This window comes from Dendrobates tinctorius, unplaced genomic scaffold (assembly GCF_039654945.1).
Source record: "Dendrobates tinctorius isolate UK_male_01 unplaced genomic scaffold, ASM3965494v1 ptg000044l, whole genome shotgun sequence".
Lineage (NCBI taxonomy): Eukaryota > Metazoa > Chordata > Amphibia > Anura > Dendrobatidae > Dendrobates > Dendrobates tinctorius.
Window position 1 is genome coordinate 31784498 of NW_027361712.1, and position 24238 is coordinate 31808735.

The 24238-nt window shown below is 44.6% G+C and overlaps 1 protein-coding gene and 1 long non-coding RNA gene across 4 annotated transcripts in view; one reads left to right on the forward strand and one right to left on the reverse strand.

The window, feature by feature from the left end:
* The window catches only part of CHD8 (chromodomain helicase DNA binding protein 8), a 134307-nt gene extending 120491 nt beyond the window's left edge, over positions 1-13816 (forward strand). For all 3 annotated transcript variants that reach the window (XM_073575487.1, XM_073575485.1, XM_073575486.1), the window contains exons 37-38: positions 9468-9578; positions 12721-13816. In XM_073575487.1, the coding sequence (XP_073431588.1) occupies positions 9468-9578; positions 12721-13125 (516 nt within the window). In that variant the 3' untranslated portion in view covers positions 13126-13816. The remainder of the gene's footprint in view (positions 1-9467; positions 9579-12720) is intronic.
* Positions 1-24238, reverse strand: part of LOC141089166 (uncharacterized) — an 83444-nt gene that overhangs the window by 33578 nt on the left and 25628 nt on the right. The window lies entirely within an intron of this gene.

A 24238-nucleotide genomic window follows, 5' to 3' on the forward strand; every position in this document is an offset into this window, starting at 1 on the left:
CCTGGACCAATTTGACCATGGACTGAATATTATGTCATATCTTTAATGCGACACTGCAACTGAAGTCGCGGTGATAGCATTAAAATTCCGGTGCCATCATCCTGGGGGTGTCGCCGCCCTCCTGCACCAATGATCGCTGTGATTGGTTGTTCAATTCTTAACAGCCAATCGCAGCGTTTCTCAGTGTTTCAGCCAATCAGATTGGCTGAAATACTGATGTCCCAGCCTCGGATCGTGCACCGATCCTAGGCTGGTGCCTGGCAACGGCCTGCCAGTGACCTGCCTAGTATCGGACCTGTGAGCTCAGATCCTAGGCTGTCAGGGTTACCAGGGCCAGCTCTGATTGGTATGATCGATGTCCACACTTGTTGAGGATTCCTGCAGAGCGGTCACGCTGCAGAATCTTCTGCTGTGCTTGCTGTGCCTGGGCCTTGTGGTGCCACAGAAGCGCACCCCATTACGGACCCCGTATGGACCTCGCCCCCTGAAAATTAGGAGCCACTGCTTCCTGATTTCGTGACACAATCAGGAAACAAGTTTGACACCACCGGCCTCACAGAAATAGACTTTTTAAAAGTCTTTTTCTCTGAGGCTTTTATTAACCTCATGGTGAGCCAAACTAATTGATATGCTCGTCAATTTTTGGTACAAAACCCCGGTTCATCTTATTCTAACTGGTCTCCTGTAGACGCAGTTGAAATTATGCAGTTTTGGGGCCTGGTCCTTCACATGGGGATCCTGAAGAAGCCAGAACTTTGGCAATATTGGAGTGTTGATGTTTTATACAACATTTCTATGTTCGGAATGGTCCTAGTCTGGACACGTTTTGAGGCCATCCACAAATTCCTGCATTATAACGATAATGCACAGTAAGTATCCCCCGTGAGATGACCTCAACTTTGACCGTCTGTTCAAAGTTCGGCCGGTCACCGAACACTTAAACAAAAAGTTTGCTGAAGTGTACTTGCCCCAAAGGGACCTCTGCGTGGATGAGTCCTTAACTCATTTTAAGGGAAGGCTCCGGTTCAGTCAGTACCTTCCCAGCAAGAGGGCCAGGTACGGAATTAAACTCTACAAACTGTGTGAGAGTACCTCAGGGTACACCGAGAGGTTTAGAGTTTACGAAGGGAAGGACACCAGGATTGAACCTCCTGATAGCCCCCCCGTCCTGGGAATGAGTGGAAAAATTGTGTAGGATTTGGTGCACCCACTGCTGGATAAAGGTGATCACCTCTACACCGAAAATTTTTATACCAGCATCCCACTGTTCAAATCCCTCTGTGCAAGGTACCGCAGCCTGCGGTACTATCCGCAAAAATCATAGAGGCCTCCCAAAAATGCTACTTGGGCAGACGCTCAGAAGGGGTGACATCGGAGCCCAATATAGCGACCACCTGCTGGTGGTCAAGTACAAGGACAAGAGGGATGTCCTTCTCTAGACCACCATACACAGTGATGGCAGCGCCCTCAGCACTGTACGAGGTACCTCTACACAGGTCTGCAAACCGGACTGTGTACTGGGGTACAACAAAAATATGGGGGGGCGTTGATTTCTCTGATCAACTCCTCCAGCCGTACAGTGCTTTGAGAAAGGCCAAGCTGTGGTACAAAAAGCTGGCCATGCACATCGTACAGTTGGCAGTGCTCAACGCTTTACTGCTGTCACGATGTGCAGGTCACACCGATACTAGTACCTTCAGTTCCAGGTAGTAGTGAGTAAGGCCTTTAATCTTTGGAAATCAGGAAGGCCTCAGTACTTCCGGAACTGAAGGTGCTCGTATCTTACCAGGTCAGCATTTTCTGGGGGAGGTCCCACAAACTAGAAAGAGATGTCGCAAAAAAAGGTGCCGAGTGTGTTACAAAAGCGGAATACACAAGGACACCATTTATCAATGCAACACCTGCCCCGAAAAACATGGCCTGTGTATGAAAGAATGCTTCAAACTGTACCACACCTCCATGCACTACTAATTTACTTAAATTTACATAACAGGAAACAGTAGATTAGTTCCCAGAAGGGGGCACTTGTTGGGCATTACCACTGTTAAGGGGTTAATCCTTTTAACTTTATAACAAAAAAAATTTTGGTTCCAAAATTGTGCTGATGTAAAGTAGACCTATGAGAAATGTTAATAAATAATTTTGTTTGAGATATCTGTGATTTAAGGGCATGAAAATGGGGATTTTTGTCTACTTGCCATAAAATCCTTTACTCTGAGCCAATCATCAGGGGACACAGACCATGGGTGTTATGCTGCTGCCACTAGGAGGACACTAAGCAAAAAACAAACTATTAGCTCCTCCCCTGCAGTATACACCCTCTGCTGGCTCTAGCTTGAACCAGTTCGGTAACAAAGCAATAGGAGCTCATAATTAACAAAAGCACAACAGAACAAACTCAAGCCATCAGGCTAACAGGGTGGGTGCTGTGTCCCCCAATGATTGGCTTGGAGAAAAGGATTTTACGGTGAGTACACAAAAAAAATCCCTATTACTCCTTCGCCTCATTGGGGGACACAGACCATAGGACGTCCTAAAGCAGTCCCTGGGTGGGGAACAACTTAACAGATGAAACCCCATGCACCAACAGGCTACAGATGTGTTACTGCTGTTTGCAGAATCCGTTTGCCGATGGGCGCATCTGCAGACGCCTAAATGAGATTTTTGGAGTACTTTGCATAGGTGTGAAGACTGGATTGGGTCGCAGCTGTGCGAACCTGTTGTGCCGATGCTTGGAGCCGAATGACCCAAGAAGTGCCCACCGCCCGAGTGGAGTGTGCCTTAATCCCCGCTGGGATAAGCTTGCCTCTGACGTGGAAGGACTTCTAAATAGCTGAGCGAAAAAAACAGCTAGCTCTGGAAGCACAAATAGTGCATCCGACATGCGGAAAAACGCTGCCCGCGAAACGTACTGCCTCAGAGTTCTCACCACATCCAGAATGTGAAGAGCCTTCTCGATACGAAGGACTGGAGCTGGGTATAACGAGGGCAACACAATGTCTTCGTCCAGATGGAAGGAAGAGACAACCTTGAGCAGGAAAAACGGGATAGTCTTTAAAATCACAGTGTCCTGGTGAGACGATAGGAAAAAAGCATGACAGGACAGAGCTGCCAGCTCAAAGACCTGCCTGATTGACGTAATCGCAACTAGAAAAGGCTCCTTTCCAAGTAAGAGAGGTCAGCGATACATCCTGCAGAGGTTCGAAAGGAAGCTCCTGGAGAACTCCCAGGACCAAGCAGGTACCATGTGAGAAACTCCTTGAATAAAGGTCTCCACCTATAACCTGGTATTAATTCTGCATTGGAACAGCACAGAAAAGGTTGAGCAATCTGAATGCGAGGCCTAACTCCAGGTCAATCTGGAGAAAAACAAAAATGGACAGAATGAACACGACGAGAGAAAAAATGTCCGAGGACTCTACACCAAGAGAAAAAAGGGGCCTCCCAGGTGCGATGATAAATGCTAACCGATGTGAGTTTACGGGCACTGACCATGTTGGAAACCACCTGTTGGGAGAACCCAGCTTGGGTTAAGACCGAGGATTCAATGGCCAAGGTGTTAAACACAGGGCCCCTGAATATTGGTGGCAACTCAGGGCCTGGAAAAGCAGGACTGGACGATCCGGCAATCGCCAGGGGACTTCGGTGATGGGCAGCACTAGCCCCGCGTACTACGCCTGGCGTGGCAAGCCCTGAGCGATCAGGATCAGTGAAACCTCTTCCGCTCTGATTTTCGTGATGACCCTCGGAAGTGACGAGCTGGGGAAAAAACACGGCAGGTGAAAAAGGTTTCACAGAAGAACCAGTGCGTCCACCCCGATGGCTTCAAGGTCATGAGACCGAGCTATGAACTCGGGAACTGTTGCGTTTAGGCTTGAGGCCCTCAGATCCACATTCGGTGTCCTCCAGCGATGACAGATCTGCTGAAAGACCTCCGGATGAAGAGACCATTCTCCTGAGGCGAGACGCTGACTATTGAGAGTCTGCCGCCCAAATCCCAACTCCTGGGATAAGAACAGCTGAGGTGATCAAAAGGTTCCTCACAGCCCAGAGGAGAATGTGACCTACTTCGTGTACGGCCGCCCTGGTGATGTCTCCCTTACGGTTGAGGTATGCCACCGTCGTGGCGATGACCGATTTGGACACTGAAGGGACGACAAGTGAGGAGGTGATGGAACCGTAGAAGAGCCAATTTGACCGGAAAGACGCGACTTCTAGAGCAGACCAGCGGCCCTGGGCAGTGTTATGACAGAATACTGCTTTCCAGCCCAGAAGGCTGGCATCGGTGGACACCACTAGCCAACATACTGGAGGAAGGATCCCCCCTGACTCACAGAAGACCTCAATGTGCACCATCTGAGGATTTGACTGATCCGCTTAGACAGCTGAATTCGACGATCGAAAGAGAACGGGTCCTGTCCTAGACTGTCAGAGGCGCGTATTGCAGAGAACGGAGATGAAGTTGAGTGAATGGCACCGCCTCCATTAGGAATCTTTGGAGAGGGAAAAAGGAAGGTATAAAGGTAAGCATCGCGAATGTCAATGGATGCTAGGAACTCCCCCTTCTCTATCAAGGTGATGACCGAGTGGAGAGACTTCAATTTGAAGTGACGAACCTGTTTAATAGTTTTAGATCCAGTATGGGACTCGTTATTCCGTCCTTCTTTGGAACCCCAAACAGGTTTGAGTAAAAAAACTCGAACATTTCGCTTTTTGGAACCGGAAATGACTCCGTCCCTGCATAGGGTGTCTATGGCTCGGTAAAGGAATATTGCCTGCGCCTCAGTTTTCCACGGCTTTCTTCCGGTCTTGTCCCCCCAAAACAATCTTGTATCCAGAAGACACCAGGTACCCAATGTACTTGTCGTAAACGACTGAGAGCTAGGCTTGACGGAACCAAAGCCGAAGTCCGTCTGCATTGTTGGTGCCACCCGGATACTGCAACCAGCCAATGTGCAGAGAATCTATGGGATCTGGATCCTTTGGATCTAAACTGTTTAAGTGTGGTCTTCCAAGTAATAATCTGGTCTAGACGAGACCTGGAAACCATTGACCCTATGCGAGGAGCGGCCTAGTCTGGACGAGGCAGTCATAGTAGACCAGCTCGAGATGCTACAAAAAGAGCGGAGCCGAACCTGCTGTTGACTACGAGAAAGGTCTACTAGCCTTTCATTGTGGAAGGGATTTACTTCTACAGTTTTTTTTTTTTTTTTTTTTATAGGCGACCTGTCTGGTAAGGTGGAGAGTTCAATAACTATTTTGGAAGCGGAGTCTGCTCGCCATTGTCTGATCCATAGTGCCTGGAGAGGGGCCTGTACCACCTACTCCCTGGCTTGAGAGAGATCTGGATAGCTAGACTTGTTGTCTCAGGGGAAGGTTATTGTCCTGAATGGCTTTAATCAGAATCTCTGCCCAAGCGACCATAGCTTTAGCCACCCAGGTCGCAGCAAAGGATGTGAGGAAGGGCTGAGCTAGAGGCTTTGAATACTGACCGAGCAAGGTTGTTAATCTGTCAGTCAGTGGGATTTTTAATTACGGAGCCGTCAGACAAGCAGACGAGACTAACAGGGATTTGGATACGAGGCACGATACAAGAAGGTCCACTGAAGGACACTCGATCCAATCTTTCCTTATATCGGGTGCAAAGGAGTATCTTGTGTCAAGAGGCCCTTTTCCCTGTAAAAAATTTATCCGGCCGATTGCTATGTCTCTGAACAATGTCCTTAAATTCGGGGTGATTGACAAACACCCTATGAGGCCATTTAGTCCTTTTTAAAAGGCACTGCGTGATCTGAGGTGGACATAGCGTCCTATTACCCTTCAAAGTTTTGTTGACCACCCTAGTGAGGGGAGGGAATCAACCGTTTCCTGATATTTATGCAAGTCCAGGTGTATGGACCCCTCAGACTCGTATTCTGAGTCAAGTTCAATGCGAACTCCTGGAGAGAGGGAGCTAGAGACAGAACTCACGGACACCGAAGCACGAGAGTGCCCAGGGGATGTGGTATGGATCCGTTTACTAGAAGGCTGTGTATTCTTAGATGGAGAGCGGCCCCTGCTAGACTATGGATCCGCATAGCTGAGAGACTCCTCAGAGCAAGCAAATGGATGCCCTGACTTGAAGAGGGATCCTGGAGGGGCTCTCTTGCCTTGGCCAGAGGTGCCATAGACTGTTACAGAGACATAGCCCACTCAGGAGGACTAGGTCCACTAGGATCGGGGGGCGGCAGAGGGCTTCTAGACACATACAGGTTCACAGGTCGTGCAGAACGGGGGAATTGTGGCCCCGGGGCAACAAAGTGTGTGAAGTGGTACATGAGTTTTGCGTGCCAGGTTGTCAATTTGACATAATGTACCCTTTATGGCCCCTGTAAGGTATTGCACTGGGGGAAAACAAGGGGGCAAGCGATACTGCAGAGAAAGGGTAAAGCTCAGTTATACAGCTTACCCAGGTCCTGCGTCCCAATGATGGTGTCCCAGGCGATGGCTCCCGCATTGCCTCTCAGCGCTGCTCACAGCTCTCCTGTCAGCGGTGTCTTCAAGGAAATTGCCCCTTCCCCGCAATCGCGGGAGACTGGGATTTCCTGCTGTAACCAGGGAAGACTGCCCCCTGCTGTAACCAGGGAAGATGGCCGCCAAGAATAGAAAGGGGTGCTTCTCGTTGAATCGTGGGAGGAACCGCCGGCCTGCTGGCGGAGATACAAGTTGCGGACTAGTCCAGGAAGAAGCTGGGGACTAAATTTTTGCCGCCTACTGGCGCCTAGGAGGGCCAAAATAATGGGAAATCACCGCTGGAATCCGGGATTCCCCTCCCATGGGACCAGGACCCTCTGCGCCCCCATACCATGCCCTCCTGCCGACACCCGACGTTGCACTTACCTGATGTGCCACCGTATATGTAGCAGAGCTGGGTGCCGCAGGATGTGTCACCGCCGATTGTAGCAGAGCTGGGTGCTGCTGGATGTCCCACCGCAGGTATAGCAGGGCTGCAGAGACGTTGCTGCGGGGTACTGTCACATAGCCCACCCTCAATCCACCATCCCTTTGACAGGGAGGTGGAGAAGGAATTCCTTCCATCATCTGCTTTGAAACAGTGGTGATGCAGTGGGGGCTGCACAGACGCCAATAGATGGGGCCTCTGTATAACGTTTGTCGGGCTATATGCCTGGCTCTGGGGAGGAAACATGAAGGCGACACTCCATGTGCTCGCCTTTTGCAGGTGTGGGGAGGTCAGGACCGTGAAGGAACCGTCGCCCGTAAAGTGAGCTCAGGCATGACCCAGTCGTCGCAGGAGAAGGTACGGGGAGATATACTCCGCGTTCTCGCCTGTTGCTGGTTTGGGGGAGATCAGACCCTAGAGAAGATCCGTCGCCCCCTTCACTCTGTTAGCTAAAAAATAAAAATTGACAGAAAATTCAAAAGATAAAATTAAAACGTTGGGGTCTGAAGCCAGACCCAAGTGCCTCCTACAGACACTAACCAAGAACTGGGTCAAGCTAGAGCCAGCAAAGGGTGTATACTGCAGGGGAGGAGCTAATCTTTTCTGTTTTTTTTGCTTAGTGTCCACCTAGTGGCAGCAGCATAACACCCATGGTCTGTGTCCCCCAATGAGGCAAAGGAGAAATTCAAAGTTTGAAAATTGTGAAATTTCACCAAATTTCTGTGTTTTGTTTTGTTTTTTTCACAAACGCAAGTCATACAGAATAAATTTTACCACTATCATGAAGTACAATATGTCATGAAAAACATTCTCAGAATCACTGGGATCCGTTCCAGCGTTATTACCTTCTAAAGTGACACTGGTCAGAACTGCAAAAATTGGCCCAGTCAATGTGCAAACCACCCTCGTGAGTAAAGGGGTTTAATGGGGGATATCCTATGAAGTGAAGAAGGAAAAAAAAATCTTTGGAGTAATGCCCACCAATATTTTAACCAAATTAATGCAAAATAAAAAAGCCTCCAGTGTAATTTGCATCCCTTTCAGCCTCCTCACTTTGTCTGCAGCTTTGGCCTCATCTTTTCCTGTGGGTAGACAACTTGTGTCATGTGATCAGGAAGCAGTAACCCTAGCAGTGCACTTCAATCAGCCTCTGCTAACATCTCATCTCATCTCCTGTCCTCCTCCCCAGGCCTGAAGAGAAGATAGTCACTGCCTCAATAAAAAGCTAATTCAGTGAAGTCCTCTTTCAATATAATTTTTTATTGATTTTTTTCTTGTTTGTTTTGAATCTCGAAACTCTGAAGCATCGGAAAGAGGGACACACTGTGGTGTGCTCAGCGTGCTGTAGCATTTTTTTTTCTATTTAGGCATACCTTTTTAAACCCACCTTATCCTTTTTTTGTACACTCACATTGAAACAGTGCCCTTATAGTGAAGTTCTAGTAACTATAGAAGTTTCAGGGCGCTTCCTTCAGAGGATCCTTAACCCAATGTGGAGCAAGGAGGTTATATAGCCAAATAACTGAGTATCTCTGATGTTACATCAGATGATATTTTATTGGCTAAGTAAAATGCTACATTTTATAAAAGACAAAAACACCTGATGAAGGCCTACATGGCCGAAACGCGTTGTTTTTTATAACAGAAAAATGTTTTAATGTTTTTATTGTCTTTTATAAAATTTTGCATTTTACTTAGCCAATAAAATATCATCTGATGTAACATCAGAGATACTCAGTTATTTGGCTATATAACCTTCTTGCTCCAAATTGGGTTAAGGATCCTCTGAAGGAAGCGCCCTGAAATGTCTATATTTGCAATATCATGTGGAGGAAAATTTTCTTTCTGGGAAAGGAAAATTATCTCCATGCTATTACAGACGGGTAGCACACCAGTGGAAGGATCACCCTTGTTTGCAAACTTTTCCCAGTGTTGTGCCTCCTTGCACAACCATCAGGTGAGCAAGTTTGAAGTTGTAGTTTTCTCACCTAACTGAATTGACTCATCCGCTACGCTTAGATAGCGCTCTCCCTCTTTTTTCCCCTCTTCCTCTCTTTCCCAGGACCTTATTCACACAGTGAAGTTCTAGTGTTCTACTGTACTTCTTTATGGGTCCTACCCAAATAGAAGCCCACACACAATGATGCTTCCCTCTGTCCCAATATTTATTATGGTGCTTCTCCACTCTGATAAATGAATTAAAGAAATGGGGAAAAAAAATATCACATTTCCTTTCTCCCACAATGAGGGGATCATGCCTCAGACCTCACATACTGATGCTCCCCGTTTCACCATTATGTCTAACTGTATACTGTATTGAGTCCTAAGTTTTGTGCAATACCTTTCATGGGACAACCTTAATTGAAAGCTGAGCTCTGGCTGGTTGCTATGTGCAATAAAAACAGTTGAGATAAATGAGGCCCACTTTCTTCAAAATTAATCTTGCTGATGATGCTGTAATATTGACGTGTGCCTTATTTCTGACTTGTCATAAAGACCCATTATTTCTTATCTCTTTTTGACATAGTATATGGAAGACAGAAGGAAACGAAAAAAAAAGAAGAAATCAAAATCTTCCTCAACAGCACTTGGATCTATGGGTACTTTGCAGCAATCCCACCACCACAATGGCAAAAAGGTAAGGGAGCTAGCTCAAAGGTGCCTAAAATCTTGAATGTTAATGCTTTCATGTTGGAAATATGCCTTAGCGGGATTCCTGGAGGATGTGACAAATATGGCCTCATCACCTATTTAAAGACCCATCCTGGTCACATGTTGAGGTGGGTTGCAGCCGGAAGAAAGATTGCTCGAGACATGTCTCAACTGTCACATGAGTATCGACAAAAAAGCATACCTGATCTGTTCAGTCACTCGCAGAGTAGGGGCTGTAACAAGTGAAAAAAAAAATTTCTCCGCTGACTGAACAGAATGGACATTTTTTTTTCTTCTCCTGTTTCAGTTGTGTTCTGTGCTCATTTGTAAACCTGTTCTGTTGAGTCACTCTGACAGTTTTTATATCAGGGCACAGAGACTGAACATCGAGCAGGACTGATATAAGCTTAAAAAACTCAGTTGTGCTCGGTCAGCCAAGGAGAAGTGTATACTTCTGTGGACACGTTGCAGTTTTGTTTGCGTTTTTCAACTCACATTTGTCACAAAACCTGAAGGGTTTCCTGATGCCAGCAAAGTGAATGAGAATCCTGACATTTCATGCACATGTTTGCTTATTTTTGACTTGCAGATTTGGTGCAGATTTAAATGCAACATGTCAACTCTTTCAGCTTTTTGGTGCAGAGTTTACTCATTTTAATGAGTGGGGGGGAAATCTGCACCAAAAACACAGCAAAATCTCTCCTATTTTACACATAATCTTTCCTGCCAAGAGATGCAGAAATGGTGCAGGAATTTCTGCACCAAATACTTAGTGTGCACATATCCTATGTTTGTTTTTTTGTTTTTCTTTACCCTCTCTCCTCCATGGCTGAGTGAGCAGATCAGTTATCTTTGTAAACAATGTTGTTCCTCTGACAGTTGACACACTCTAGCTGTTTTTTTTTGCTTTTCTGGCTGCAGCCTGTCCTGATATGTGACTAGGGTGAGTTGCAGCTTGAAATCTGCGAAGGGGACCATTTTGTACTGTATTCTCTGAGATCCACTTTAAATAGAACACATCCTAAAAATGACTGATGAGGGAAAAGTAAATGCGGGAAATCTGTGAGTGGCCGTAATCATGGATACCTAAGCTTCCGCCATGCCCTGCACATGGGGTAAGCAACATAGCTAATCAGAAGAACTATACTAAATTTCTAATTTGCTATTATTACTATTACTACACCTACTACATATTGGTCTAGGATCTTGCCCAATGGGAATACACCTTTAACCCCTTTCTGGACTCGTACACAATAGTACGTCCGAGTTCAGATCCCCTGCTTTGATGAGGGTTTCGGCGGTGAGCCCGCATCAAAGCCAGGACATGTCAGCTGTTTTGAACAGCTAACATGTGCCCTCAATAGGTGCAGGGGAAATTGTGATCCACCTGCGCCTATTAACTAGTTAAATGCCGCTGTCAAACGCTGACAGCAGCATATATTAATTTCTTCCGGCCGCCAGGTCGGAAATACGCGCATCGCTGACCCCTGTCATGTGATCGGGGGCCAGCGATGCGTTGGTTGGTCTCCTTGAGACCTCTATGGTTGTTAATGCCGGATTGCTATGAGCGCCACCCTGTGGTCGGTGCTCATAGCAATGCTGTCATTCTGCTAAATAAAGGCGATCTGAGCATCGCCTCTATGTAGCAGAGCTGCTCAAGCTATGGCAGCTTCTAGACTCCCATGGAGGCTATTGAAGCATGCCAAAATAAAGTTTTTAAAAATATCAAAAAAATAAAAGTTAATCACCCTCCTTTCGCCCCATTCAAAATAAAACAATACAAAAAAAATCACACATACACATATTAGGTATTGCCGCGTTCAGAATTGCCCAATCTATCAAAAAAAAAAAAAAAAAAAAGATTAACCTGATCGCTAAACGGCATAGCGTAAAAAAAAAACAACCCTCCAGAATTGTTTTATTTGGTTGCCGCGACATTGCATTAAAATGCAATAACTGTTTTGACCCAATTGATATGACTACTCCATTGATTCATATCTGAAAAACTGAAATATGATCTTTAGGCTATGTGCACACGTTTTTTGGGTGTGCAGATTTTGTAAAGAAAACCGCAGGTAAATCCGCAGGACAAAAGTCCTGCGGTTTATCTGCGGTTTTGCCCTGCGGTTTTACACCTCATAATGGATAAGGTGTAAAACTTCAGCGTTTCTGCACCAAACAATTGACATGCTGCGGTTTGTAAACCGCAGCAAAACCGCGCGGAAAGAACTGCAGCATGTGCACAGCTTTTTTTTATTTCCATAGGAAATAAAGGTACTGTACAACGCAGCAGAATCTGCACCGTGTGCACATACCCTTAGGTGGTGATGGTAATCAATGGAAGAATGTTCCAAGGAAGTGCATATCTTGTAACCTTGTGTATATTTACATTGCTTGTCTTCTTTTGTTTGTTGTATTAAAACCAATAAATGGAGGATTGAAAGAGAAAATGCAATAACGGGCGATCAAAAGAACGTATCTGCACATAAATGGTATCCTTAAAAATGTCAGCTCAGCAGGCCCAAAATAAGCCCCTCACCCAACCCCAGATCACACAAAATTTAGACGCTACGGGTATAGGAAAATGGCGCAACTTTTTTTTTTTTTTTTTTTTTTAGCAAACTTTGTAAAAAAAATTTCACTACTTAGATAAAAAAAAAAACTTGGACGTGTTTGGTGTCTATAAACTTGTAATGATCAGGAGACTTATTAGCATTTACTGAACCTAGAAAAAAAACAAAAAAAAGTGTGAGATTGCACTTTTTTTTTTTTTGCAATTTCACCGCAGTTGGAATTTTTTTTCTCATTTTCAAGTACATGACATGCTAAAACCAGTGATGTCTTTCAAAAGTACAACTCGTCCCGCAAAAAATTAAGCCCTCACATGGCCATATTGACGGAAAAATAAAGTTATGGCTCAGGGGAAAAAAGGAGTGAAAACTGAAAAAAGCTCTGGTCATGAAGGGGTTTAGCAAAGCGTTATCTTTTGTCATTTAAAGCTCTTGTCAATTGCTGCTTAGTAATACATTAGAAACAAACACCTAGTCAGTCATCGCTTCTTAAAATGGTTGAGGAGCAACTGGGAGAGCCTGAAACATGCAATTGCTGATTTATTTCTCTCTTTTCAGTCTTCTCTTCCGGAAACTACATTTGATGCTCAACAACTTCCCACATCAGCTAAAAAGAGGAAGAAACGTCCTCCTTCCAAGATAATAATGCCACCGGTGATACACACAGCTGGGGACTCTTCTCATTCCTTTTCCCGGGACCCTCGACCAGAGCCCACTGCTAACCCACTGCGGGCTATGTATGAAGCTGCAGGGGGAGGAATGCTTCACCAATCTGGACTTGGAGGAATGGGATTACCCCGCTTCCATTCTATACATGCAGCTTCTGCAAGTAGAATTCAAGGACCTACATTTGGTGATGAGTTAGCTGGTTATGAGCCCCCACAGCAACATCTGTCTTTGTTTGATGACCCTATGATGCCAGCAAATTCTTCTTCTAGTGACGATGACTTGGACAGACCCTGATAAGACACATCCCACTGTGGGAACCATGAACAACCCAGAGATGCAGGGCCAAAACCCATCCTTAGACTTTACCATTTTCTCATCAATAGCCAGTTTTTTGTTTTATTTTCATTTTCCCTCCCCTTTCGTTTTCAGGACTCAACCTATTTCCGGCTTCTAGTCCCCGGATCCTCCGCGGCAGGATTCACGCTGGATCACAAAGGACAAAATATTAAATATATTTTTTTTTAATTTAATATTATTAACTCTTGCTGGAAGAGGCTTTGTATCACACTAGCACAGAACAGGTTCTGGAACATAATGAACAGTCTTAAAGTGCAATAATGCACTTGGGATCTGGGTGACAAGGTCCCTGACTCATTCAGGGGTTCTCCACTATTCACCCAGCTCCGATGTGCATCACTCCCATAGGTCACTGTTATGGGGATACGATTAATTAACTGCATTGTGGTAACATAACTGCAGCCCATTGCACAGGACATTACAAAAAATCTTTGCAAAGCAGAGTTAGATGTGTGTAAACTCTGTTTGAGGGAGGGATTGGGCACTTTCTGTTTGTGTGGACGTGCGGGACCTGACACTGAGGAGCAGAAATTAAATTTTGTAGGGTGCCAGAGATGTGAGGAGCCAGCCCTCACTTTGCCTCCTCAGACATCCATAAGAAATCAATAAATTACTTGATTTAATAGAATATTTGCTGTTTTGGAAATGAATATGTATGGTGTAATAATGACTTCTGACATCACTGAGAACTACTGTATTTTAGTGAATATAATTACTACATTCAAATTCGTTCCATGTAGCTCCACTTAAACACACGAACATAAACTGCAGAATAGAGACCTCTGCCCACCTTTATATTTTTATGAAGGGTCTACTTGAGATTTAACTTTTCAGATGTTTTTGCTGCACAGAAGGGACTTTAATGTAGTACCCAACATAAAACTAATGTCTTAAGTTTTCCATATGGTAGGGGTGGAATAAATGTTCTTTTCTTCTATTATGGTTTAACAAATCTTTTACAAAAAATCCTAGCACAGTAAAATTCTTTGTCACCTGTAGCGATACCAAATATGTGCTGTTCCTTGGCATACCTAATTGCTGGAATGCCTCAAAATAAAGGACCCCTCATATTTATTCCAGCTTGTTTCCAATAAGCTGACATACAGGATATGTAAATGGGTGACACTTGTATACAAAAAAAAAATGTATTTTAGATATTAAGAACCGACACACAGCAGGGGCAGAGAGTCAAAAAATAGTGATTTAATAATTGGCTTGGATTTAGGTTTACCATTCTTGTGTGGCATGGACACATCATTACAAGGTGTAAGAAAGGAAACCCATGTTATACGGAGTGGTCCTGATGATATGCAGGGTGGAAGGATGTTTATTTTTTTGTTTTCTTCCATTTAGAGGTGTTCTTGTATAAAGGCACGTTAAAATAAAGATCTATATACAGGTGCTTCTCACAAAATTAGAATATCATAAAGTTAATTTATTTCAGTTCTTCAATGCAAAAAGTGAAACTCATATAGTCATTACAGAGTATTTCTAGTGTTTAACAAAACACACCTGCAACGGCTTCCTAAGCGTTCAAAAAGGTCCCTTAGTCTGTTTCAGTAGGCTTCACAATTATGGGGAAGACTGCTGACTTGACAGATGTCCAGAAGGTAGTCACTGACACACTCCACAAGGAGGTAAAGCCACAAAAGGTCATTGCTAAAGAAGTTTGCTGTTCAGAGTGCTGTATCCAAGGATATTAATGGAAAGTTGAGTGGAAGGATAAAGTGTGGTAGAAAAAGGTTCAAAAGCAACCAGGATAACCATGGTCTTGAAATGATTAAGAAAAGGCCATTCAAAAATTTGGGGGAGATTCAAGTGTGGACTGCTGCTGGAGTCATTGCTTCAAGAGCCACCATACACAGACATACCCAGGACATGGGCTACAAATGTGTCAAGCCACTCATAACCAATGGACAATGCCAGAAGCGTCTTACCTGGGCCAAGGAGAAAAAGAACTGGTCTGTTGCTCAGTGGTCCAAGTTGTCGTGTTCAGATCAAAGTAAATTTTGCTTCATTTGGAAATCAAGGTCCCAGAGTCTGTAGGAGGAAGAATGGAGAGGCACACAATCCAAGCTGCTTGAGGTCTAGTGTGAAGTTTCTACAGTCAGTGATGGTTTTGGGAGCCATGTCATCTGCTGGTGTAGGTCCACTGTGTTTTATCAAGATCTTAAGTCAGCGCAGCAGTCTACCAGGAAATTCTAGAGCACTTCATGCTTCCCTCTGCTTTTTGGAGATGGAAATGTCATTCTCCAGCAGGACATGGCACCTGTCCACACTGCCAAAAGTACCAATACCTGGTTTGAAAACAGTATCACTGTGCTTGATTGGCCAGCAAACTCGTGTGACCTTAACCCCATAAAGGATCTATGGGGTATTGTCAAGAGGAAGATGAGAGACACCAGACCCAACAACGCAAACAAGCTGAATGCTGCTATCAAAGCAGCCTGGGCTTCCATAACACCTCAGCAGTGCTACAGGCTGATCGCTTCCATGTCACGCCGCATTGTTTCAGTAACTGATATAGAAGGAGCCCCGACCAAGTATTGAGTGCATTTACTGAACATACATTTCAGTAGGTCAACATTTCGGATTTTAAAATCATTTTTCAAGCTGGTGTTATAAAGTATTCTAATTTACTGAGATAATGACTTTTGGGTTTTCATTGGCTGTAAGCCATAATCAGCAACATTAACAGAAATAAACGCTTGAAATAGATCACTCTGTTTGCAATAACTCTATATAATGAGTTTCACTTTTTATATTGAAGAACTGAAATTAACTTTTTGATATTCTAATTTTGTGAGAAGCAGCTGTACATGTTATATTTTTTTTTTTTACTACTTTTATTATTTATTTTTAATTTTCTTTTACAATTACTGCCTAAGGCTAGTTTCACACTTGCTTTTTTTTGCAGCGCGTTTTTCCCCGCAAAAAAACGCATTGAAAAAACGCATACAAAAGCATACAACTGCTGCGTTTTTTCAAGCATTTTTATGAGCATGCATGAAAAAAACGCAGCGTTTTTATGCGTTTGTATGCGTTTTTACCGCGTTTGCGTTTTTTTCCAACATTAGGTGGCCCCTCACACTAACCCAAACCATGACTTTACTAACCCTAACCCTGACCCTAACCCTTAACCAAACCATACTTAACCCTAACCTAAACCCTAACTAACCCTGACCCTAACCCTTAACCAAACCATACTTAACCCTGACCCTAACCATAACCCTGACCCTAACCCTTAACCAAACCATACTTAACCCTAACCCAAACCCTAAACCCTAACTAACCCTAACCCTGACCCTAACCCTTAACCAAACCATACTTAACCCTAACCCTGACCCTAACCCTTAACCAAACCATACTTAACCCTAACCCTGACCCTAACCCTTAACCAAACCATACTTAACCCTGACCCTAACCCTTAACCAAACCATACTTAACCCTGACCCTAACCCTGACCCTAACCCTTAACCAAACCATACTTAACCCTGACCCTAACCCTAACCCTGATCCTAACCCTTAACCAAACCATACTTAACCCTGACCCTAACCCCAACCCTAACCCTGACCCTTAACCAAACCATACTTAACCCTGACCCTAACCCTAAACCCCCTTAACTAACCCTAACTCTAACCCAAACCCCTAAATTCCATGGTTAACCAAAAAAAACGCATGTGCAAAAAAACGCATACATGAGCATGCCAGTGCGCATGTATGCGCATCCATAGGCTATAATGGCCATTTTTAGCGCAAAACGTGCGCATATGTGCGCATGCGCTTTTTTGCAGGGCCAAAAAATGCAACATGCTGCGTCTGGAAAATACCAACGCACACCCCAAAAAAAACGCAGCGCATGAAAATCGCATACATGCGCTTACCAGCGCGCAGGTATGCGCACCCATGTTAAATATAGGGGAAAAAACGCATGCGCACGTATGCGTTTTTTTTCCAGCGCAAAAAAACGCAAATGTGAAACCAGCCTTAGGGCAGAAGAAAGCTGGAATGGAATGTTCCTATCCAGCATAAGAAAAAAATAAAAGCCATCCCACCACGTCACGGTGACCCCATTTGGAATGGTCCTAACCTCTAGTATTAAAACCTTGCCATGTGTCTTATGACTCAAGTGTGAATAAGGACTGCGCAGGAGGGGGTGGGATGATGGGATGGCTTTTACGTTTTTTTTTGAACAAAATTATGTTAAAGTACCCTACATTATTTTCAAACACTGTTGCTATTGATTTACTGTAGTGTATTTGCTTATTTTGTTTTGTCTTGGGTTTTTTCTGTTTGTGACTAGTGTGAACATGTTTCTACACATTTCATGCACACCAACTTAAATTCCAGCTCATTGCTCTTGGTTTGGCCTCCCTTTTCTGTGAGCAGGACATTGTTTTAAAATCCCCACTGCTAGTTTGTCTTGGGGTACCATCACACTAAGCGACGCACCAGCGATCCCGACAACGATACGATCTGGTAAGGATCGCTGGTGCGTCGCTACTTGATCGTCAAACAGGCAGACTTGCCCAACGACGCAGCAACGATGCAGCGGTCGTTGGGACCTTGTCACACAGCAGCGATTCTGATGACTCCTGCCTGCATCCATGATTTCTGAGTCGCTAACTAGCTCGCTCGTCTGTGTCAAACACAGCGATGCGCGCTGGCCAGCGGGACAGCAGCAATCAAAAAAATAGCCCAGGACATTCGAGCATGATCAGCGACATGGCAGCGGGGGCCTGGTCACCGCTATGTGTCACATAAAATCGGTGACGTTTCAGCGATCCCGCTATGTGAGAAGGGGCCTTTAGGCTTCCTTCACATGTCAATGTCTCTGGTATGTGTGGTGACAGTTTTCACACGTGCTGGAGACACGTACTCGGGTAGACCCATTCAACTGTGCCCATGTCAGTGTGTTTCCATGCATCGTGTGCAAAACGTACCTCACACGGAGAACACAAATTGATGTCCTCCGTGTGCACAGATGGCCGCCGGGGAAGAAGCGCTACTGTAAAGCGCTGTTCCCCTGCAGGAGATGCTGAACGTGTCTCTCATTCTCCCCTGCTATGCCGGCGGTTGGCACGAGCAGAGGAGAATGAATTAATAACCTGACGTGGGTTCTATGTTTTTGAACCAACCTGGCAAAACTCACAGGTGCGGACTGCTATTCTCAGGCTGGTAAGGGGCCATGGATATGGGCCCCCCAAGCCTAAAAACAGCAGCTCGCAGCTGCCTAGAAAAGGCGCATCTATTACATGTGCCAATTCTGGATCTTTGCCTAGCTCTTCCCACTTGCCCTGTAGCGGTGGCAAGTAGGGTTAATGTTACCTTTCTATTGTAAGGTTACATCAAGCCCACGGCTTAGTAATGGAGAGGTGTCAATAAGACACCTATCAATTACTAATCCTATAGTTGTTAAGTGGTTAAACACACAGGCAGAATAAAGTATTTTAATGAAATCATACACCACGCAGCTAAATGCAACTGCCCCAGCTGTAAACTAGTGAATGAATGAGAAACTGTGGGCGCAGATGCAGTGACTAGCGGTGATGTCACTAAATCTGTGCTTGCTGCCGGTCTGAACGCCTGTGACCTCAGGACCATGGGAAAATGCAAGTGATGAGGTCACGGCAGTTCAAGCTGTGTCACAGTGACCTCATCACTTGAATTTTCTCACGGTCCTGGAGTCACAGGAGTTCAGGCCGGCAGTGAGCACAAGACCCAGTGACGTCACCTCTAGTCACTGAGCCTGCGCTCACAGCTTCTCATTTTGCAGCCGGAGCGGTCTCATTTAGCACCCCTTCGGTTGTAAGCTGATTATTCCCCAGATATGGATTCCGGCGTGGGACAGAGCGACGGACAGGTATGGTATATTGTTGGTTTATTATTTTATCTTTATTACAGGAGATCGAGGACGTCGCTTGGATTAGCAGAACAATAAAGATGGCAAAACTGTGTGATGTATGATTTTATTACAATACTGCATTCTGTCTAATCATCAAACATACATTCGGCACGAATAATGTACCAATATGGCAAATTCAGATTCAGTGACCGAATCCGCAAAAATTCACTCGACTCTAGCGGAGAGAAGCGGCAGGTACCAGACCTCTTGGACTAGTCATTCAAGCCCTATACACTTGAAACCAGAAGTTTACATACACTATTTAAAAAGACATATATGCAAGTTTTTCTCAATATCTGACATGAAATCAAAATAAACCTTTCCCGTTAAAGGTCAGTTAGAATTACCATAATTATTATTTGCCAAATGCTAGAATAATGAGAGAGAAAATGTTTTAAGGCATTTTTATTACTGCAAAGTTTACATACACTAAGATTACTATGCCTTTAAACAATTCTGGACTTGCCCATATGATGATGTCCTGTGTTTGGAATCTTCTGGTTTTTTGGGTGACCTCAGAGTGATAATGTGTGCAAACTGTAAAGCTCTGCAGAATATATTGGCGCTATATAAATAAAAATATTATTATTACAATGCACCTGAAACACTGCTTTTTTGTGTACCATCATGTGAAAGTCTCAAGAAATCAGCCAATCAAGAAGAGAATTGTGGACTTGCACAACTCTGGCTCATCCTTGGTACAATTTCAAGATACCTGAAGGTGCCTCATTCATCTGTACAAACAATTATGCACAATTACAAACAAAATGTGAATGTCCAGCCATCATACCACTCAGGAAGGAGACGGGTTCTGTGTACCAGAGATGAACGTGCTTTGGTCTGACATATGCATATCAACCCAAGGACAATAGCAAAAATCTTGTGAAGATGATGGCAGAAGCTGGTAAGGTTGTGTAAATATCCACAGTGAAATGAGTACTGTATCAACATGGGCTGAAAGGCCACCTTGCCAGGAAGAAGCCATTACTCCAAAAGAAACATAAAAAAGGCAGATTAATGTTTGCAAATGCACACAGGAACAAAGACCTTAATTGAAATTGACATCTTTCAGCATAATGACCATTGTTACGTTTGAAAAAAGGGGAGAAGCTTGGAAGCCTAAGAACACCATCCTAACTGTGAAACATGGGGGGTGGCAACATCATGTTTTTGGGTTGTTTTGCTGCAGGAGCGATGTTGCACTTCACAAAATAGATGGCATCATGAGAAAAGAAGATTTTGTGGCAATACTGAAGCAACATCTCAAGACATCAGCCAGGAAGTTAAAGCTTAGGCGGAAATGGGTCTTCCAAATGGACTATGACCCGAAGAATACTGCCAAAATGGTAACAAAGTGGCTTAAGGATAACAAAGTCAATGTTTTGGAGCGGCCATCACAAACCCCTGATCTCAATCCTATTGAAAATGTATGGGTGAAGCTGAAAAGGCAGGTGCGAGCAAGGCGACCTACAAACCTGAATCAGTTACACCAGTTTTGTCAGGAGAAATGGGTCCAAATTCCGACCAACTATTGTGAGAAGCTTGTGGAAGGATATCCCAAATATTTGACCCAAGTCATTCAGTTTAAGGGTAATGGTACCGAATAGTAATGCAATGTATGTAAACTTTTGACTTTGCAGTAATAAAAATGCCTTAAAACATTCTCTCATTATTCTGGCATTAGGCAAATTTTAATAATTATGGCAATCCTAATTGACCTAAAATGGGAAAGGTTTATTCTGATTTCATGTCAGATATTGAGTAAAACATGCATACGTGTCTTTTTTATATAGTGTATGTAAACTTCTGGTTTCAACTGTAGTCTCCCACCCGCTCCCCCTTGCTGGCTTTTTAAAGGGAATCTGTCACCCTTTTTTTCCCACTATCAGCTGCCGGCATTGACATCGGGCTTATCTATAGCATTCTGTAATGCTGTAGATAAGCTCCCGATGTAACCTGAAAGATAAGAAAAACACGTTAGATTATACTCACCGGAAGGGGCAGTCCGGTCCGACTCCTCCCATCTTCATACAATGACGTCCTCTTCTTCCCGTCCTGTAGTGGCTCCGGCGCAGGTGCACTGCTCTGCCCTGTTGAGGGCTGAGCATAGTCCTGCAGTGCGCAGACGTCGGGAGAGGTCTGGCGCCTGCACACTGCAGTATTCTGCTCTGCCCTCAACAGGGCAGAGCAGTACGCCGGAGCCACTACACGACGGGAAGAAGAGGACGTCATCGTATGAAGATGGGAGGCGTCGGACCGGACTGCCCCCTCCGGTGAGTATAATCTAACGTGTTTTTCTTATCTTTCAGGTTACATGATGTCAATGCTGGGAGTTGATAGTGGAAAAAAAGGGTGACAGATTCCCTTTAACCCCTTCCTGCCATCCGACGTACTATCCCGTCCACGGTACCCGGGCCCGTATGACCAGGGACGGGATAGTACGTCGGCGCGATCAGCGGCGCCCACATGGTGAGCGCCGCTGATCGCGGCCGGGTGGCAGCTGATTATCACAGCTGACACCCGGCACAATGTGTCAGGGGCGGTCACTGACCGCCCCCGAAACGTTATCCCCTTGCACACCGCGATCAAACACGATCGCGGTGTACCGGGGGTTAAAGGGAAGCATCGGCAGGGAGGGGGCTCCCTCCGTGCTTCCCTGAGCCCCCCACGGCAGCGCAATGTGCAGCGCTGCGGCGGGGGACTCCCTCCAGGCCCCCGAATCCAAGATGGCGACGGGGGCCTTCGGGGGCCTGCGGAAGCTGGCTTCCTCAGTGCCTGCAAAGCGCAGGCATGAAAAATAAAAATAAAAAACGAAGCAAAAAATAATGATTTATTATCATACCGCCAAACAAAAAGTGTAATAACGCGCGATCAAAAAGACGCATATAAATAGCCATGGTAACGCTGAAAACGTCATCTTGTCCCGCAAAAAACGAGCCACCACACAGCATCATCAGCGAAAAAATAAAAAAGTTATAGCTCGCTGAATAAAGCGATGCAAAAATAATTATTTTTTATATAAAATAGTTTTCATTGCATAAAACCGACAAAAACATAAAAAACGACCTAAATGAGGTATCGCTGTAACCATACTGACCCGAAGAATAAAACCGCTTTATCAATTTTACCGCACGCGGAACGGTGTAAACGCATCCCCCCGAAAAGAAATTCATGAAACGCTGGTTTTTGTTCATTCTGCGTCCCAAAAATCGGAATAAAAAGCGATCAAAAAATTTCACGTGCCCGAAAATGGTACCAATAAAAACGTCAACTTGTCCCGCAAAAAATAAGACCTCACATGACTCGGTGGGTCAAAATACTGAAAAATTATAGCTCTCAATATGTGGTGATGCAAACACTATTTTTACAATAAAAAGCGTCTTTTAGCGTGCGACAGCCGCCAAACATAAAAACCGCCATAAATAGTAAATCAAACCCCCCGTTATCACCCCCTTAGTTAGGGAAAAATAATAAAATTAAAAAAATGTATTTATTTCCATTTTTCCGTTAGGGTTAGGGCTAGGGGTGTGTTGGGGTAGGGTTAGGGCTAGGGTTAGGGGCATGTTGGGGTTCGGGTTGGAGTTAGAATTGGGGGTTTCCACTGTTTGGGCACATCAGGGGCTCTCCAAATGCAACATGGCGTCTGATCTCAATTCCAGCCAATTCTGAGTTGAAAAAGTCAAATGGTGCTCCTTCCCTTCCAAGCTCTGCTATGCGCCCAAACAGTGTTTTACCCCCACATGTAGGGTATCAGCCTACTCAGGACAAATTGCAAAACAATTTTTGGGGTCCAATTTCTCCTGTTACTCTTAGGAAAATAAAAAATTGGGGGCAAAAATATCATTTTTGTGGAAAAAAATGATTTTTTTATTTTCACGTCCGAGTGTTATAAACTTCTGTGAAGCACTTGGGGGTTCAAAGTGCTCACCTCACATCTAGATACGTTCCTTAGTGGGTCTAGTTTTCAAAATGGGGTCACTTGTGGGGGGTTTCCACTGTTTAGGTACATTAGGGGCTCTCCAAAGGCAACATGACACCCGCAGACCATTCCATCAAAGTCTGCATTCCAAAACGTCACTACTTCCCTTCCGAGCCCCGACGTGTGCCCATACAGTAGTTTTCTCCCACATATGGGGTATCAGCATACTCAGGACAAATTGGACAACAACTTTTGGGGTCCAATTTCTCCTGGCACCCTTGGGAAAATAAAAAAATGGTGATTAAAAGATCATGTTTGTGGAAAAAATACGAATTTTTTATTTTCACACCCGGGTGTTATAAACTTCTGTGAAGCACTGGGGGGGTCAAAGTGCTCACCACACATCTAGATAAGTTCCTTAGGGGGTCTAGTTTCCAAAATGGTGTCATTTGTGGGGGGGTTCCACTGTTTTGGTACATCAGGAGTTTTCCAAACGCGACATGGTGTCCGATCTCAATTCCAGCCCAAAACGTCAAATGGCGCTGCTTCCCTTCCGAGCTCTGCCATGCGCCCAAATAGTGGTTTACCCTCACATGTGGGGTATCAGCGTACTCAGGACAAATTGCACAATAACTTTTAGGGTCCTGTTACCCTTGGAAAAATAAGAATTGAGGGTGAAAAGATCATTTTTGTGGAAAAAATATGATTTTTTAATTGTATGGCTTTATGTTATAAACTTCTGTGAAGCCCATGGGGGTTCAAAGTTCTCACCACACATCTAGATAAGTTCCTTAGGGGGCCTAGTTTCCAAAATGGTGTAATTTGTGGGGGGTTTCCACTGTTTTGGTACATCAGGGGTTTTCCAAACGTGACATCGTGTCCGATCTCAATTCCAGCCAAAAACGTCAAATGGCGCTGCTTCCCTTCCGAGCTCTGCCATGCGCCCAAATAGTGGTTTACCCCCACATGTGGGGTATCAGCGTACTCAGGACAAATTGCACAATAACTTTTAGGGTCCTGTTACCCTTGGGAAAATAAAAATTGGGGTGAAAAGATCATTTTTGTGGAAAAAATATGATTTTTTAATTGTACCGCTGTACGTTATAAACTTCTGTAAAGCCCTTGTGGGTTCAAAGCTCTCACCACATATCTAGATAAGTTCCTTGGGGGGTCTAGTTTCCAAAATGGGGTCACTTGTAGGGGGTTTCCACTGTTTAGATACATC